The following is a 16,911-nucleotide window of genomic DNA, read 5'->3' on the forward strand; positions in this document are numbered from 1 at the left end:
GTTGCAGGACTTATTATGGCCTGGAGCCCCCATCCCCTTTTGACCCCTAGGAGTCTAACTGTGCATGTGTAATTGGGGAGCTCTCCTTGACCCCAGGAGTGACTGAAGTGGTCATCTTATCTTTCTCCTCCAGCAGAGCTCAGCTCCTGCCACTAACTTTCTCCTTGAGGTGTCAAAGAGAAACAAGGCCCAATTTACTCAGCCTGACAAGTCCCAGCTGTTCGCAGCCCAGGGGCCCAGCTACCGCCTACCTCAAAACCACTGCCTCCAAAATCTGAAAGCAAGACAGAAAAGGAGCTCTTCTGAAATATGCCCCACATACTCTATTCTGCTCGACAAGGCCTGTACTCCAAAGATTCTCGTTCAGCCAAAATCTAACCACTGGGATTTTGCTACAGCCTAACTGGCCTAGTGGAGGGAAACTGCCACCCTGGCAACTTGCTTCCTCTAGCCTTTCTGCCTCACCTAAGGTGGGGGGTGGTCGTGGCTACTCAGAAACACTTGTGGGGTTGCTAGGTTATTTTCCCCTCCTGACAGTAAACCTGAAGTGTGTTTTGCCAAAGCGCTTATCCAACTCTCTAAAACCAACTGGGTGGCTGGCCTACAATTCAATTCAGTTCTCACCAAGAACTCACCAGAGTTCAGTTCAGATGCCACAGTATAAAGGCTCAGTCCCACGAGACTGCCCCCATGTCAGATGCCAGCAGCAAATGGGGTGGGGGTAGGCTGGGGGCAGCCTACGCACATTTCTTTGTGGCCCACTACAAATTCGGAGGCTCCTTGAACGCATCCTCACGTTTGTTAATTGCCTAGAATGACCTGCAGAATGAAGGAAACCACTTTTCTTATTATTGCCCGGTTGTTGTAAAAGATACAAGTCAGGAACAGCCAAATGGCAAAAGGGGGCCCAGGGCAAAGTGGTGGTCAGGGCTAGGGAGCCTCCAGACCTTCTCCAGGCATGACGGCCTCCCAGCACACGATGTGCTCACTACCCTCGATCTCTCTGATCCCCAAGGTTGAGAGGTTTTCACGGAGTTTCCTTACATAGGCATGACTGGTTAACTCATTGACCACTGGTGATTAACTCCATCTCCAGCCCCTTCTTTCTCCCCAGAGATTGGGAACTCGGCTCAGAGTTCTAAGTCTCTAATCAAAGCTTGGTTTCCTAGCGACCAACCCCATCCTGAAGCCATCTGGGGGCCTGGAAACAATTGGCTCATGAGAACATAAGATGCTCCTATCACCCTTATCACTCAGAAAGGCTTTATTTACTAGGATCAAAATTTTTCTTCTTATGTCACAGAAGGTCACAGCCCAAGGACACAGGGCCATTAAAATATTGAGACCAAGGAGTTCCTGCTGTGTTTCAGCAGGTTACAAACCTGATTAGTATCCAAGAGGATATGGGTTCGATCCCTGGCCTCACTTAGGGGGTTAAGGATCCAGGGTTGCTGTGAGCTGTGGTGTAGGTCACAGATATGACTTGGCTCCCGAGTTGCTGTGGCCGTGGCATATGGTAGCACCTCCAGTCCTGATCCCACCCCTAGCCTGGGAACTTCCACATGCTGCAGGTGCAGCCCTAAAAAGAAAAAGCTTACTGAGACCAAATCATGGGTGTTTAGAACATTCCTTCTCTACCCTCAACATACCAGTACATCAAGAAAATTTCTGTTTAATAACAGTGGGAAACAGTGAAAGAACTGTAAGTTTCAGAATTTCTTTAAGTCTCTATAGTGTCCTCAGAGATGACATGGGATGTGTTGGCCACTGACAGTTACAAGAAACAATCAATACAGCCTAACCATCAGGTAGACATAAAACCTTACACTAAAGGCCTATTTACTTCAGTTCTTTTTTACAGTACACCATGTCTCATATTCAACAAAAAATTAAAAAGACACAAATACTTTTAAAATTTTTCTTCAGGAAAGAGGATGAACAAAAGAACTTGATTTAGATGTAGCAGATATCTTACGATTATTAGTCCAGATGCTTGAAGCAACAATGATTATGCTAAAGGCCCTGATAGAAGTAGTGGATATGTGCAAGAACAGTCAGGGAAGGTATGCAGAAATAGAAACTCTTAAGAAAAAAACAAGAGAGAAATTTAAGACACGTGACGCCTACAAAGAGAATAGCAAAGAGGTGTACGTGGGGAGAGAGGGAGTGCTTATCAATGCAGTGGCAATGTGTGAGGAAAGAACTAGTGAGCTTGAGGAAATGTCAGTAGAACCTTTTGTTTTATGCAGGTCTTGGCCTATGAATAATCAGTGTTGTGGTTGGACCAGGTCTTGTGGTTCTTATTATGATTGCAAGTTGCCCTTCAACCATAACCATCAGGAAACTTTTGAAAAAATAAAGGCTTAGGGACTTCCTGTTGTGGCTCAGTGGTAACGAACCTCACTAGTATCCATGAGGATGCAAGTTTGATCCCCCGTCTTGCTTAGTGGATTAAGGATCTGACATTGCCATGGCTGCAGTGTAGGCTGGCAGCTGCAGCTCTGATTTGATCCCTAGGCTGGGAAGTTCCATATGCTGCAGGTGCAACCCTAAAAATACCATAAATAAATAAACAAATCTTTTTAAAAAAAAAAGGAAAAAGAAAAGAAAGGCTTATTATGTATAAGACCTGGAAATCACATAGCACATCAGGCCCATGCAATGAGATTGCAGGGGAGAGAGAAAGAGAGAAGGAGATAGAGCAGGTCCCTAGGGTTCTACTTTTATTGAGAAAGGGGAAGGCCTAGGGTTCAAGAGCTCACTCTTTTTTTTTTTCTCCCCAGGCTAGGGGTCCAATCGGAGCTGTAGCGGCTGGCCTATGCCAGAGCCTCAGTAACTCAGGATCCGAGCCTCGTCTGCAAGCTACACCACAGCCCACAGCAACGCCAGATCCTTAACCCACTGAGCAAGGCCAGGCAGGGATCAAACCCGAAACCTCATGGTTCCTAGTCGGATTTGTTAACCACCACGCCATGACGGGAACTCCAAGAGCTCACTCTTTATTGGTGAATTTAAAATATAACAGCGGGAGGAGCTCCTACTGTGGCAGAGTGGGTTAAGAATCTGACTGCACTGGCAGAGGTGCACATTCCATCCTCAGCCTGGTGCAGTGGGTTAAAGGATCCCAAGCTGGATCACAGCTGTGGCTTGGATTCAATCCCTGGCCCAGGAACTTTCATGTGCCGTGGGTATGGCCATAAATATAAAAGCTATATTAAAAATAGAAGAATGGGAATTTAAAGTACACTAAGAGGAAAACAAGTGGCCCAAATGGTCAATTATTGAAATAAACCAAGATCTCTAAAACAAAGGCGTCTAAGTGGGGGAAGACAGAATGGCTCTTTGTGGCTGGCAATAGCTGTCCTTGAAATGGATGCCTCTTTGAAGTGATGCCTTAGCAAGGAAAGGTTAAGTCAGGCACTTGCATTACAAAAAGAAAACCTGGAGTTCCCTCATAGCTTAGCAGGTTAAGGATCCAGAGTTGTCACTGCTGTGGCTCTGGTTCCAATTATGGTGGGGCTTTGATCCCTGGCTGGGGAACTTCCGTATGCCATGGGTACATCCAAAAAAAAAAAAAAAAGAAAGAAAGAAAGAAAAAAGAAAAAGAAAAAGAAAAAAAGAGAGAGAGAGAGAGGATACCCAACTGTCAGTTATTACACTGCATTTCTCCAAAACTGAAATGCAAAGAGCTAAGAAGAACAGCAAAAGCAGAACAGAAATCCAGAAACTTTGGGAAAATTGCAAAAGGTATAACATACACATAATGGGAATACATGAAAGAGAAGAGATGAAATAAGCGAAGAAATGTTGACTGAGACTTTTCCAAAATTAATGACAAAGAGCAAAGAAGCCCAGAGATCACCAAACAAGATAACCCCAAACCACACACCTAAAATACAGTCAAACTTCAGAAAAATCAAACACAAAGATGAGGAGTTCCCTGGTGGCCTAGCAGGTTAAGGATCTGGCATTACCACTGCTGGGGTTGGGGTCACTGCTGTGATTTGAGGTCTGTCCTTGGCCTGGGAACTTCTGCATGTCACAGGAGAGGGCCCAGGAAGCCCACACTTGCAAACTCCCCTAGAAGTCTCTGGGGCCGCGGAGGTTCTCCATGGCCATCCTATCTGGCGAGTTGTCTCAGCCCCAGTCTTGGGACCTGTGTCAGACCCCAATGGTGGTTTCTCCTTCTCCTCTCTTGGCGGTGTGAACGTGTGCCTCAGTGTCATGGGCAACCGTGCGAAGAAACTCACCTGCCTGTTATAAGTTCCCAAGCCTACCCTACCGGTGTGTCCCTGGACGACAGGCCCCAGATGGAAACCTCCTACATCATCTCCAAAGAAGATGAGGACGTGGAGCCTCCGCCGCTGCCCTAGAAGCCAGATGGCGGCCGCGGCCGTTTGCCCAACGGCAGGGTCGCGCGACTGCTGCCCCTTCCAACCCCCACCCGTAGCGCTCTGACCCGCGGCAGAGCGAGGTGGAGAGCTCCGAGTTCTCAGCCCACGAGGGCATCTAACCAGCAAAGCTTTGCGCTGGGGCTCCGCGTCCCAGAGCAACTACACGCTGCGAACAAGCGCAGACCTGGTGGAGTTCGTGTGTGGCAGGCGCATTACCCGCACTAGACTGTGGTTACGTGGGCAACTTCCAGGTGGCTCATTCATTTACACCTGCTGGAGCAATAGCTTTTTCTTTTTTCTTTTTTCTTCTTTTTTGTCTTTTCTAGACACCCGCGGCATATGGAGGTTCCCAGGCTAGGGGTCGAATTGGAGCTGTAGCCACCGGCCTACGCCAGGGCCACATTAACTCAGGATCCGAGCCGCGTCTGCGACCTACGCCACAGCTCACGGCAACGCCGGATCCTTAACCCACCAGAGATCGAACCCGCAACCTCATGGTTCTTAGTCGGATTCGTTAACCACTGAGCCATGACGGAACTCTTTTTTTTTTTTTTTTTTTTTTTGAGCAATAGCTTCTTGATGGACGCAAGCCTCCCGGTGAACCATCTACAGCTACGAGTTGCACAGCCCCAGCGCCACCGTGCGGTGCGCGGCCAGCGGAGCTGATGCTCCTCAGGGCGCTTCACCTGCCTGGTGTCGATTAGGCAAGCGCGAATTCAAGATCGGCAGCAAGGAGTTCCCATTGTGGCTCAGCGGGTTCCCGACGTAGTGTTCAGTGAGTATGAGGGTTCAACCCCTAATCTCACTCAGGGGGTTAAGAATTCCGCGCGTTGCCACAAGCTGCAGCGTAGGTCTCAGATGCGGCCTGGATACCACGGTGCTGTGGCTGTGACTTATGCTCCAGCTGCCGCTCGGATGCAACCCCTTGCCCAGAAGCTTCCATATGCCGCAGGTGCGGCCCTAAGAAACAAAAAAACCAACCAACCTAACAAAAAACGTTTGGCAGAGCCAGCAGCAGCCCTACTGGCTGCAGGTCCAGCTCTCTGCCCAGCGTTGCCACACGCTCCAGTTCCAGATCGTGGAGGACCTGATTATGGAGAAGCAGCACAACGAACTCTATCGGAGCTGGGCGGCGCTGCAGGAGCTCCTGCCCCCAGCGGAGCTGGAGGAAGGCGACCGGCGCCTCCCGGGCGCCCCCCTGCGCCTGGCGGGGAGGAGGAGGACCTAGAGGCGGTGGTGCACTGGTGGGCGGAGTGGGGAGCTGTAAGAGGGAGCTTGGTGCTGCAGACGCTGTCCCCACTCCTCTCACTCTTCCTCCACCATCTTCTGGGCCCTGTCTGGGCTTCTGCGCCTTTGGGAAAACGAGAGGTGGCGAAATGCGCAGAGGTCTTGGGCTTGAGCTTGTCCTCTTAGAGGAGGAAGGAAGAGGGACCACGTAGAAGCCATTTGGCGGCGGAGGCTTCCTGCCTGCTCTCCCAATCTGTTGTCCTTTCTCAGGTACTAAGGCGAGAGCCGGTTTGTGGTGGCGTTACCCTCACGGAGCTGTGTGTGGGATCCAGGAGTCTGGGGGTGATGTTATGGGATTCATAGGGTGCAAAGCTAGTAGGACCAGATCTGGGAGCAGCAGACCAAAACCCAGCAGCCCCCTATGAAGTGTAACAAATAGTTGAGTGAACTTGGATTACAAACAGGAGACTTTGCTGCCTCCCTCCTCACCATTCCCAAGCAATGCATCTTCTGAAGCTGGCTGTTTCTAGCTGAGTCTCCTGCTCCCTTCTGCACCACCTGCCATTTCCCAGATTACAAGTAAATCATTGTCACAGGCCACTTGGAGAGGTATTCAACTATGGTTCTGTTTTGCCTCCTTTGTTTCTCGCCTACTGTTGTAGGCACTTAGCGCTGTGTTATTTGTTATCAAAGGACGGAATTGCCCTTTGAGCCTCTGATTTAGTTAAAGCTGCTTGGCCATGATCATCCCATGTCACACATGGGGTTGGCTGGCATCTCGGTGTAAAGTACCCGTTACGGAAGCAGCCAAACAGTGTTGGCTGGCAGGAATTAGTCGATCTCCTGTCCACTCCCCACCTAACCTTCCTGAATAGTGAAACTAACCTTTTAAATTTATTATTATTATTGTCTTTTTTTTTAGGGCCACACCCTCGGCATATGGAGGTTCCCAGGCTAGGGGTCTAATCAGAGCTGTTGCTGCCAGCCTACGCCACAGCCACAGCAATGCCAGATCTGAGCCTATCTGCAACCTACACCACAGCTCATGGCAACGCTGGATCCTTAACCCACTGAGCGAGGCTATGGATAGAACCTGCGACCTCATGGTTCCTAGTTGGATTTGTTTCCTCTGCGCTATGGGAACTCCTGAAAGTAACCTTTTTTAAAAATGTGATGCTTGGAGTTTCTGTGTGGCTTAATGGATTAAAAACCTGACATAGTGTTGGTAAGGATGCAGTTTCGAACTCTGGAATTGCTCAGTGGGTTCAGGATCCAGCAATGGCTGTGGCTAGAAACTGCAATTCCACCTCTAGCCCAGGCTGCTGCAGGTGCAGTCATAAAAAGAAAAATGTAAGGTTTTGATGGTGGTTCTGTGATTTTTTTTTTTTTCTTCTCCTCACTGCCCCATCTCCCTCACTCTCACTTATGTTCTGCTGGGGTAAAATCCTGAGCTTGAGGATATTTCAATAATAAGGTTTTTATTTTGCTAGCCACACTTGATGCAGTTTGTCTTGTTATATAGTTGCTGTCTCCTTGTGGCTTGGAGGACACCCCTTCAGAACGTTTTATCAATTAAAAAAGGTGACAGCAATCAGAATAAATATCATCTGGCGTCAACTCCAAACCTGATGATACTCCTAAAGCATGGTCTGGTGATAGTGGGATCTTTTGGCAGCAGGCTGGCGGGTACTATTTGGATCTGTTGCTGAGCTCATATTTGCTTTATTGGGAGGCTTTAATTTTTACAGCCTATCACTTGTTTACCTGATCTCTTTAATGACGTGTGCCCTTAATTTCAGAATGCTTTTCTGTTGTGCATTGCCATTGCCAGTGCTGTCTCAAAAGCTGAGTCTAGTTTTTCTTTTTTTTGTTCATATACACTGAACAAGTGACCTAATTCTTACAGTTGGAATAGAGTCACACACGTGAGTGTTCTACAGCTATGGCCATCTTGGGCCTCCTGCCTAGAGATCTTTAAACCAAGGCAACAAGACTTGAAGGATTTCCTTGATACTTAATTTTTTTTTTTCAAACTTGGGAAGTTGAAGCCATGATTTTCTTTTCTTTTTCTTTTTAGGGCCGCACCTGCAGGCACATGGAAGTTCACAGCCACAGCAACACAAGATCTGAGCAGTATCTGCGACCTACATGGCAGCTTGCAGTAATGCTGGATCCTTAGCCCACACCAGCCAGGGATCGAATCCATATCCTTACAGCGACTACATCAGGTCCTTAACCCACTGAGCCACAGTGAGAACTCTGTAGATAAAAGAGTTTTTAGGCAATGGCTACACTGGCACTTCATATATACATATATATATATAATAATTTTTGTTTCTCTTTGGGAATAAAAATTTAGAACTATTTTAGACTGTACAACCTCATGATTAATTTAATAAGATAAGAAGAAAAGCAGTATGTTGGTCAAGATTTCACAGAGGAAGCAATGTGATTATGGAAACAAGTCCAAACCAAAGCCTGGTTTAAGCATCTCCATCCCTCAGAGAATGTCATTATATATTCAAGTAGTTCCTGTCATGGCTCAGCGGAAACGAATCCGACTAAGAACCATGAGGTTTCAGGTTCGATCCCTGGCCTCACCCAGTGAGTTAAGGATCTGGTGTTGCCGTGAGCTGTGGTGTAGGTTGCAGATGCAGTTCAGATCCCACATTGCTGTGGCTGTGGCGTAGGCCGGCAGCTGTAGCTCTGATTGGACCCCTAGCCTGGGAACTTCTATATGCCAGGGGTGCAGCCCTAAAAAAAAAAAAAAAAAAAAATTCAAGAGCCCAGTTATTAGAATCACATCCTATCCTGGCAATGAGACCAGATGCCATCAATGGGAGGAAACCTTGGACAAGCCCCAACAAGTGTGCTGGTAGAGAAGATGCAAGGATTCTAGGCCTTCAGCAGAAATGGAGGACTCTTAAGTACTCTGGATCTTGCCAAAGCCTTGCAAAACCTTGCAACTAGTGGAACAGGTGAATCCCTGCTAGGAGTTCTAACAGGTGGTCTGAACTCCAACCCCAGGCCCACCCTCGCTGGGTTTTCAGATTTAGCTGAGCTGGTGTTGATTCTAGGAGCTGCTTTGGAATTGTCAACAGTTTCTGGTGACCGAGGACGATATCAGGAAACAGGAAGGGAAAGTGAAGATGGCAAGAGAGAGACTGGCAATGGCATTGATGGCAGACAGGTTAGCAATGGAGGCAGAGAAAGTGAGGAGCCAAAAAGGATGTCCTGACAAACACTATGAGAAAAAAAAAAAAAAGAGAGAAGATGGTGCAGACAAAATGGCACACAGCACTTTGCTAATATCTTTCTGCAATGTCCGTAAGTTCTTCTTGCCTTGAGCCCTTGAAACTTTAAAATAAACCAATACTTTTATTAAACTCTTTTGCGTGACATAGAAACTATAGACAGTGGTCTTTGGGAAGGGAGAGAGTTGGAGTCAGGTGAGAAGATCTTCTCTTTTCATGTGACCTCATTTTCTTCTCTATATATGTTATTATTTTGTTGTGATTTGTCTTTCAGGGTCGCACCCGTGGCACATGGAGGTTCCCAGGCTAGGGGTCTAATTCGAGCTGTAGCTGCTGGCCTACACCACAGCCACAGCGACACCAGATCCGAGCCACGTCTGCGACCTACACCACAGCTCAGGGCAGCACCGGATCCCCAACCCACTGAGCAAGGCCAAGGATCAAACCCACAACCTCATGGTTCCCAGTCGGATTCGTTTCCGCTGTGCATGATGGTAACTCTGGACTTATAGTTTCTGAGAGCAATGTGTTAAACAGTAATAGAGCATCTATAGTATTTGCATCATGCTGTGGAGCTTCTGCTATAACTGTCTGGTTAGATTCAGCGCAGGAAAAAAAAAATGAAGACAAGACTGTCTTTATTTTCTCTCAGATCTTTCCACTGAATTTTATTTCTCTTTGCATCCAAAGCAGATCCTGTTCATTATTCTGGGATTCAGTCTTCCCAGATACCTAGTCATTTCAGCTTCCAAATGCCAAGGCTGATTGCAGAGTCATCTCTGACCCATGCATTCCTTCTTGGCTTGATTTCCTGTCTTGGAGGACCCATGAAGGGGGAGAGGAGCCACTGAGGCAGATTTTCTTGGGTATCCTGGTGAATGAGAACATCAGAGAATGAAACAGTGCAAAGAGAATTCCAGGGCTTTGGGAAAAGGGGTGCAGAATATGGAAGAGAGGTGGGGTGATGGCAGGGTGAGAGGTGTGCAGTGAGTGACGAGGTAGCAAACCTCACACTGATGTTAATTTTATTTGTTGGCCATGCCTGTGCCTATTTCATCAATCCTGGTGTTCCCGACGGATGGAATGGTGTGAAACCACCAGACGGAAGTTGGAAGTTGTCTTTTGGTTTTCATGAAGGGGAAAAATTTTAGTCCACTGTGAACCAGGTAGGGGCCAAGTCAAGAAAGGCCCAGAGATTATGTCTGACCAATGTGGTTTATTTCTGTTCCAGTCAAGCTCCATGGGAACCTGCCTGGGGAAAAGGGTCTCAAGCAGATGTGGTCACTGCAGCTTCCTCAGGTCCAGGTGTGGCAGGTAATAGCCCAGGCGTCGTTGCCGAATTTCATAGTCTCCCTCCTTCTTTCTCAGGCAGACAATGACCTGTGACGATGAGCAGAGGGCATCAGAATGGACCAGTTTGCTGCCCAAGTAGGGGGACTATGGGGGAAGGAGAGGGCCACAGCCACAGAGACCTGATGTCCCTGTATCTCTCTTCCTTTTGTCACTGAATTTCCTTTCTCAGTCCTTCTTCTCCTTTCATTTTCTCCCTTTCACCTCTTTCTCTTCTCCTTTAACTCAGTTTTTCTATCATTTTCCCTCCGCCATCTACTTCAGATCCTCTCTCTTTCCTTCCCCACCCCCAGCTTAGTCAGTGTATAACTGACATGTAGTAAACTGCATACATTTAGAGTGAAGGATTTGATAAGTCTGGATTGTCACTTACTGAACCCGCCTCCAAGCCAAGATAAGGGATGCCCATCTTCCCCAGATGTTTTCCCATGCTCCTTTGTAATTCCTCCTTCCCTGCCATTTACAAACACATTCTTATTCCCAGGCAACCACTGATCTGATTTTGGCTGCACGAATGAGCTAGTATTTTCTAGAATTTGTTTATCAATGGAATCATATAGTAAGTACTCTTTTTCATCTGACTTCTTTCATTCAGCACAATTATTTTTAGATTTATCATTGCATGTGTTAATAATCCAGTTTTATTGCTAAAGAGTATTCTATTGTGTGGGATATACCACAGTTTGTTTATCCTTTCACTGGTTGATGGGCTTCTGGGTTGTTTTTAGTCTTTGGCTAGTACAAGTATTGTTATGAACATTTGTGTATGAGTCTTGTAAAGACATAGTTTTCATTTCTCTTGGATACATTCTAGGAGTGTAATTGCTGGGTAGGTGTGTGGAACTTTTAAAGATGTGTCTAAGCTATTATTCACTGGCACTCTATGAGAGTTCCAGCTGCTTCATATCTTCATTAACACTTGTTATTGTCATTTTAATTTTAGCCATTCTCATGGGTAATGGTACCTCATTGTGACTTTCACTTACATTTCCCTAATGACTAATGTTGTTAAGAAAAGGAAAAGGGGGAGTGCCCATCGTGGAACAGCAGAAATGAATCTGACTAGGAACCATGAAGTTACGGGTTCGATCCCTGGCCTCGCTCAGTGGGTTAAGGATCTGGCATTGCCGTAAGCTGTGGTGTAGTCGCAGATGCAGCTCTGATCTGGTGTTGCTGTGGCTGTGGTATAGGCAGGCAGTTGCAGCTCTGATTAGACCCAAGCCTGGGAACCTCTACTTGCCGCAGGTATGGCCCTAAAAAAAAGACCAAAAAAAAAAAAAAAAAAAAGAAAGGCACACCACAAATGGACTAGGAGAAAATATTTGCAAAACATATCCCCAGCAGAGGACATGTATTTATAATATATAAAGGGCTCTTACAACCTGATAGTAAGAAGACAGCCACACTCTCCTTGCTTACCAGGAAACAGCAGATGAGGCACAGGATGAGCACCAGGAGTCCTGCCAAGCTGATGAGGATGACGGCCCAGAAGGGGAGGTCTGGGGAGACAAGTGCTGGTGTGAGCCCCCTCCTGTCATTCCAGCAGGGCTCCTGCTTCCCCTCCCCGCTCAATGTGCCTCAAAAGTCCTTGGCATGGGAGTTCTTGCTGTGGTACAATGGGTTAAGAACCCAGCTGCGGCAGTTCAGGTAGCTGCAGAGGTGTGGGTTTGATCCCTTGTCCAGCGCAGTGTGTTAAAGGACCCCTGCTCCAGCGCAGTGTGTTAAAGGATCCGTTGCCACAGCTCTGGGTAGGTGGCAGCTACAGCCTGGATTCAATCCCTGGCCCAGGAACTTCCATATGCCATGGCTGCAGCCATAAAAAAAAAAAAAAAGTCCTTGGCATGGATTAGCCAGCTTTCATCATCATCCAGTACTCTGGGTACATGGCTCTCTTTAGTGAGGCACAGAATCAAAATACTCCCTCCCCATCTTAGGCTGGAGCATCTTTGAGGCTTACCAGAATTCTCAGTCAGGACATCATTTCTGTTGGGAGAATATCCTGAAAGTGAATGAAATGGAGAATGCATGTGAGAGTGTTTTACTTTTTAAATAAAACTTTTCAAACACACAGAAAAATAGAACCACATCATAGACATCCACCACCTAGAAATAATGTCTGGTTAAAACAATCTTACATCCAATGTATAACTTATTAACACTCGCTACCCTTGCCTCATTCCCTAATTTCATTGAACTATTAATGTCACATGGACATAATGATGCTTCGCTCCATTTTAGTTCACGTCACTGGAAAGTTGAGGACACTTTGCTACAAAATAACAAAGCCATTATCACACTACAAGGGTGTGATATTTCAAATCATACCTCTGGGAATAGATGACTGGTGATGAGCTGGACCATCTTATGCTGGTGGAGTGGAGAGTGAGTCATCACAGTTGATAAGACCATGGAATCTCTCTAAATTTATGAATTCCCACTCAATTTCTCATTATAGTATTCACCTATACTGTAATTTCCTCCAGGAAGCCTTGTGATTTCCTCTCCCATGTATGGATTGGTTCATATCAAATAATTTATAGTCTTCTATTATCTATAATTGCCTATTCTTGTTATTTCCAACTACAATATAGACTTGATGAAGGTAGGGACACACAGCACCCACTGGGTAACAGGAGAGGGTTTCAGGTCCCTGCTTATACAGCCTTTCCCCAAGCAAATTCTTATGATGTCCTATGTCCAGTATAAGCATCAACAAGTGCCACTGTAAATTAAAACTAATTTGAATCGAGTCACATTTTAAAAATTGATAGTACCATTAAAAATCAATAACCATAAAAACCAGTCACAGTAGCCATACTTCAATTATAGTGAGTAGCCTCATGTGGCTTATGCACTGGACAGCACAGATATAGAACATTTGCACCAGTGCAGAAAGTTCCATTGCATGGTGCTGTCTAGAAGGTGAGGGTCTCTTATATCCCACTGGATGTCCTTCCTACTCCCTCAACAGTGGGTAAAGCCTGTGGGACTAGGTCATCTCCTGCCAGCCTAGGAAAGTTCAATGCTGACCCATTCTCCCAGTCTCCAGATTTCCAGGGAAGTCCCCATATGAGGAAGTTGGAACTGCACACTCCTATCCCAATGACCAGGAGTCTTACCGTCCACAAGGACACTGTTCCTGTCCAGGGTAAAATTCTGCAGCTGGGTACCATTCTTCGTCAGCCGCAGGAATTCCTCATAGATGGCAACTTTGTCCAGTCTCCGTTTGTCCAGTCTCCGAGCCAAAGGTGAGAAGTAACATACCGAGTCTACCGCAGTGTGGTTGCTGTCAGGGACAGACCTAGAAGGACATAGGGGATGAACATGGGTATCTGGAATTCTACCCCAATTCTAGGTTCCTTGCTTCTAGTTCCACCCAAGAGAGCTTTCTGCAATGATGTAAACACTTGTGTCTGCACCATCCAATATAGTCACTATTTACCCCATGTTGTTATAGAGGACTTAAAATATGGCTGCTGTGGGTGAGAAGCTGAATATCTCATTTTATTTAATTGAATTAATTTATAAATAGCCACAGGGAAAACATTTTTGAGGTGTTGCAGTAAGAACTTCCGAGAATCCATAAAAACAATGGGAACACTGGCAAACATGGTAAAAAGCAACTTTTTCAGAAGTCTACAAATTAACTAAAGGCTTGCAACAATCCAAGCAATATTTAATCAAGGAAAAACAGTTGAATGGCATTATAACTTGTACAATCCCCTTCCTGTTCTCATAAGAACCTCAACTTTGAAAATTGTAATAGATTTAGAGTTCCCCAAAAGGCCCACCCCCACTGAACTGCCACTATTTAACCTATCTGGCAGCTCCTTGAAAAAGTCTCATTTTCAGAGCTTGTCTTTTTTTTTTTTTTTGTCCTTTTGTCTTTTTTTAGGGCCGAACCCGTGGCATATGGAGGTTCCCAGGCTAGGGGTCTAATCGGAGCTATAGCCACAAGCCTACACCACAACCACAGCAACACGGGATCTGAGCCGAGTCTGCGATCTACACCACAGCTCATGGCAATACCAGATCCTTAACCCAGTGAGCGAGGTCAGGGATCAAACCTGTAAACTCATGGTTCCTAGTGGGATTCGTTTCTGCTGTGCCACAATGGGAACTCCCAGAGCTTGTCTTTATTTGAGTCAGAGCTTGTTTAGTGAGGAAAGCCTATCCCCAGAGCATTGTTACAAACAATCAGTGGTAATTGTTTTACATTGTATCTGCTGAGACAGCAATACCAGTTGAGGCAGGCAGGGAGTTGAAGCAGCCAATAAATTAAAAGGTAAATTTGAGGAATGAGATGTCTACAGGGGGCTTTGAAAGGCTTCAGTGTATTCCTGGGGATCTAGAAGACTGCAAAAGTACCGCCTGTGTGCATGCCCAGGGAAGGCTTGAGAAAGTCTTAAACCTTTCTCTAGCTGAAAGGTTGGCTTAATATCTAAAAAAAAAAAAAAAAAATCAATGTAATACAATAATAGAATAAAGGACAAATACCACATGTTTTTCATAGCCACAAAAAAGAATTTGAGGAGTTCCCGTCGTGGCGCAGTGGTTAACGAATCCGACTAGGAACCATGAGGTTGCGGGTTCGGTCCCTGCCCTTGCTCAGTGGGTTAACGATCCGGCGTTGCCGTGAGCTGTGGTGTAGGTCGCAGACGCGGCTCGGGTCCAGCGTTGCTGTGGCTCTGGCGTAGGCCGGTGGCTACAGCTCGGATTGGACCCCTAGCCTGGGAACCTCCATATGCCGCGGGAGCGGCCCAAGAAATAGCAAAAAAGACAAAAAAAAAGAATTTGACAAAATATAACAATTTCATGATTAAAAAAAAAAAACTTGGCAAAATAGGAATAGATAGAAACTTTAAAAACCTGAAAACATTCATGCAAAGACTATACCTAACTTCATACTTAATGGTGGAAAGAGTGAAAACTTTGTCCTTAAGACCAGGGCAAGACAAGGATATCTACCCTCATCTCATTTGTTACTCATGTTATACTGAAGGTTCTTATGGGGCCAATTAGGCAAGAAAAAGAAATAAAAGGCATTTGGATTGGGAAAGATGTTAACTTTTTGTTTGCAGATGATCTCACATTGTATATAGAAAATCCCAAGAAACACTACACACACACACACACACACACACACACACACAAAATCCTATTAGTTCAGCATGATTGAAGGATATAAGAACAGTATGTAAAAATCTATGTTGTATTTCTGGAGTTCCCGTCGTGGCACGATGGAAATGAATCCAACTAGGAACCATGAAGTTTCAGGTTTGATCTCTGGCCTTGCTCAGTGGGTTAAGGATCCGGCGTTGCCATGAGCTGTGGTGTAGGTCACAGATGTGGCTTGGATCCCACATTGCTGTGGCTGTGGCGTAGGCCGGCAGCTACAACTCTGATCAGACCCGTAGCCTGGGAACCTCTGTATGCTGCAGGTGTGGCTCTAAAAAGACAAAAAGACAAAAACAACAATAACAAAACTACAAAACTCTGCTCAAAAGACCTAAATAAATGGAAAAGCAGCCTATGTTCATGAATTAGGGATCTAATGTTGTTAAGATGACAATACTCCCCAAAGTGATCTACAGATTAAATGCAATACTTATCAAAATCCCAGCTGTCTTTTTTACATAAATTCATAAGCTTATCCTAGAATTAATATGGAATTGCAAGGGCCTCAAACCAATATGGAGAAAGAACAAAGTTGGACAACTCCACTTCCCAATCTCAAAACCTACTACTAAACTACAAAGCACTGCCACTGGCATAAGGATAGATATATAGATCGATGGAATAAAATTGTCTATAAGAAAATTCATGCAGTTATAGACAACTGATTTTCAACAGAAGTTTTATAATATTAGGGAAAGAATAGGCTACTGAACAAATAAAGCTGGGACAACCAGATATCCACATGAAAATGGAGGAAGTTTTGTATCACAACAGATACAAAAGTCAACCAAAAATAAATTAAAGATCTAAACATAAGATTACAGAACCCTTGGAAGAAAACATGGGAATCAATCTTCACAACCTTGGATCAGGCATTGGTTACTTACATGTGGTACTAAAGGCACAAGAATCCAAAGGAGAAAATAGACAAATTGGATTTCATCAAAATGAAAAATGGTTGTGCTTTAAATGATATTAAAACAAACATGAATAGACAATTTCTTTTTTTTTTTTCTTTTTATGGCCACACCTGTGGCATATGAAGTTCCCAGTCTAGGGTCAAATGGGAGCTGTAGCCATACAGCTATAGCAATGTAGGATCCGGGTCATGTCTGCAATGTACAAGCAGCTCACGGAAACCCTGGATCCTTAACCCATTGAGGGAGGCCAGGGATTTAACCTGCATCCTCATGGATACTATGTTAGGTTCTTACCCTGCTGAGCCATGATGGGAACTCTAATAGCCGATTTCTTAAAACATGAATGCTACACTCCATATTTCAGGGCTCCTGGCACCAGGCACCTTCATGCCTGCTGAAGTTTACACAAGCTCTCTTGCATTTCTAGCCAGTTGTGCCCACTGGTTCAGGAACAAGCTGATGTTTAGGTAATAGCACTACATTCCTAGGGCTCTCTTGCATAGCAGCTAGGAACTGAGAACCTAGGACATGGGGACACCTTCACTTAAGGACAACAAATGTCTCCAAAGGGATTAGGCCCTAAGTTGG

General features: G+C 45.5%; 1 protein-coding gene and 1 pseudogene across 1 annotated transcript in view; one reads left to right on the forward strand and one right to left on the reverse strand.

Moving 5' to 3' along the window:
• The first annotated feature begins 8,038 nt into the window (after positions 1–8,038).
• Positions 8,039–8,968, forward strand: LOC125124647 (methyl-CpG-binding domain protein 3-like 1; annotated as a pseudogene).
• A 544-nt stretch (positions 8,969–9,512) lies between these two features.
• The window catches only part of MUC16 (mucin 16, cell surface associated), a 71,849-nt gene continuing 64,450 nt past the window's right edge, over positions 9,513–16,911 (reverse strand). The window contains exons 47-50 of the mRNA XM_047776965.1: positions 13,345–13,526; positions 12,183–12,224; positions 11,645–11,724; positions 9,513–10,255 (exon numbers count right to left, since the gene is read on the reverse strand). Coding sequence (XP_047632921.1) covers positions 10,157–10,255; positions 11,645–11,724; positions 12,183–12,224; positions 13,345–13,526 — 403 coding nt within the window. The 3' untranslated portion in view covers positions 9,513–10,156. The remainder of the gene's footprint in view (positions 10,256–11,644; positions 11,725–12,182; positions 12,225–13,344; positions 13,527–16,911) is intronic.

This window comes from Phacochoerus africanus, chromosome 4 (genome assembly GCF_016906955.1).
Source record: "Phacochoerus africanus isolate WHEZ1 chromosome 4, ROS_Pafr_v1, whole genome shotgun sequence".
Taxonomy (NCBI): domain Eukaryota; kingdom Metazoa; phylum Chordata; class Mammalia; order Artiodactyla; family Suidae; genus Phacochoerus; species Phacochoerus africanus.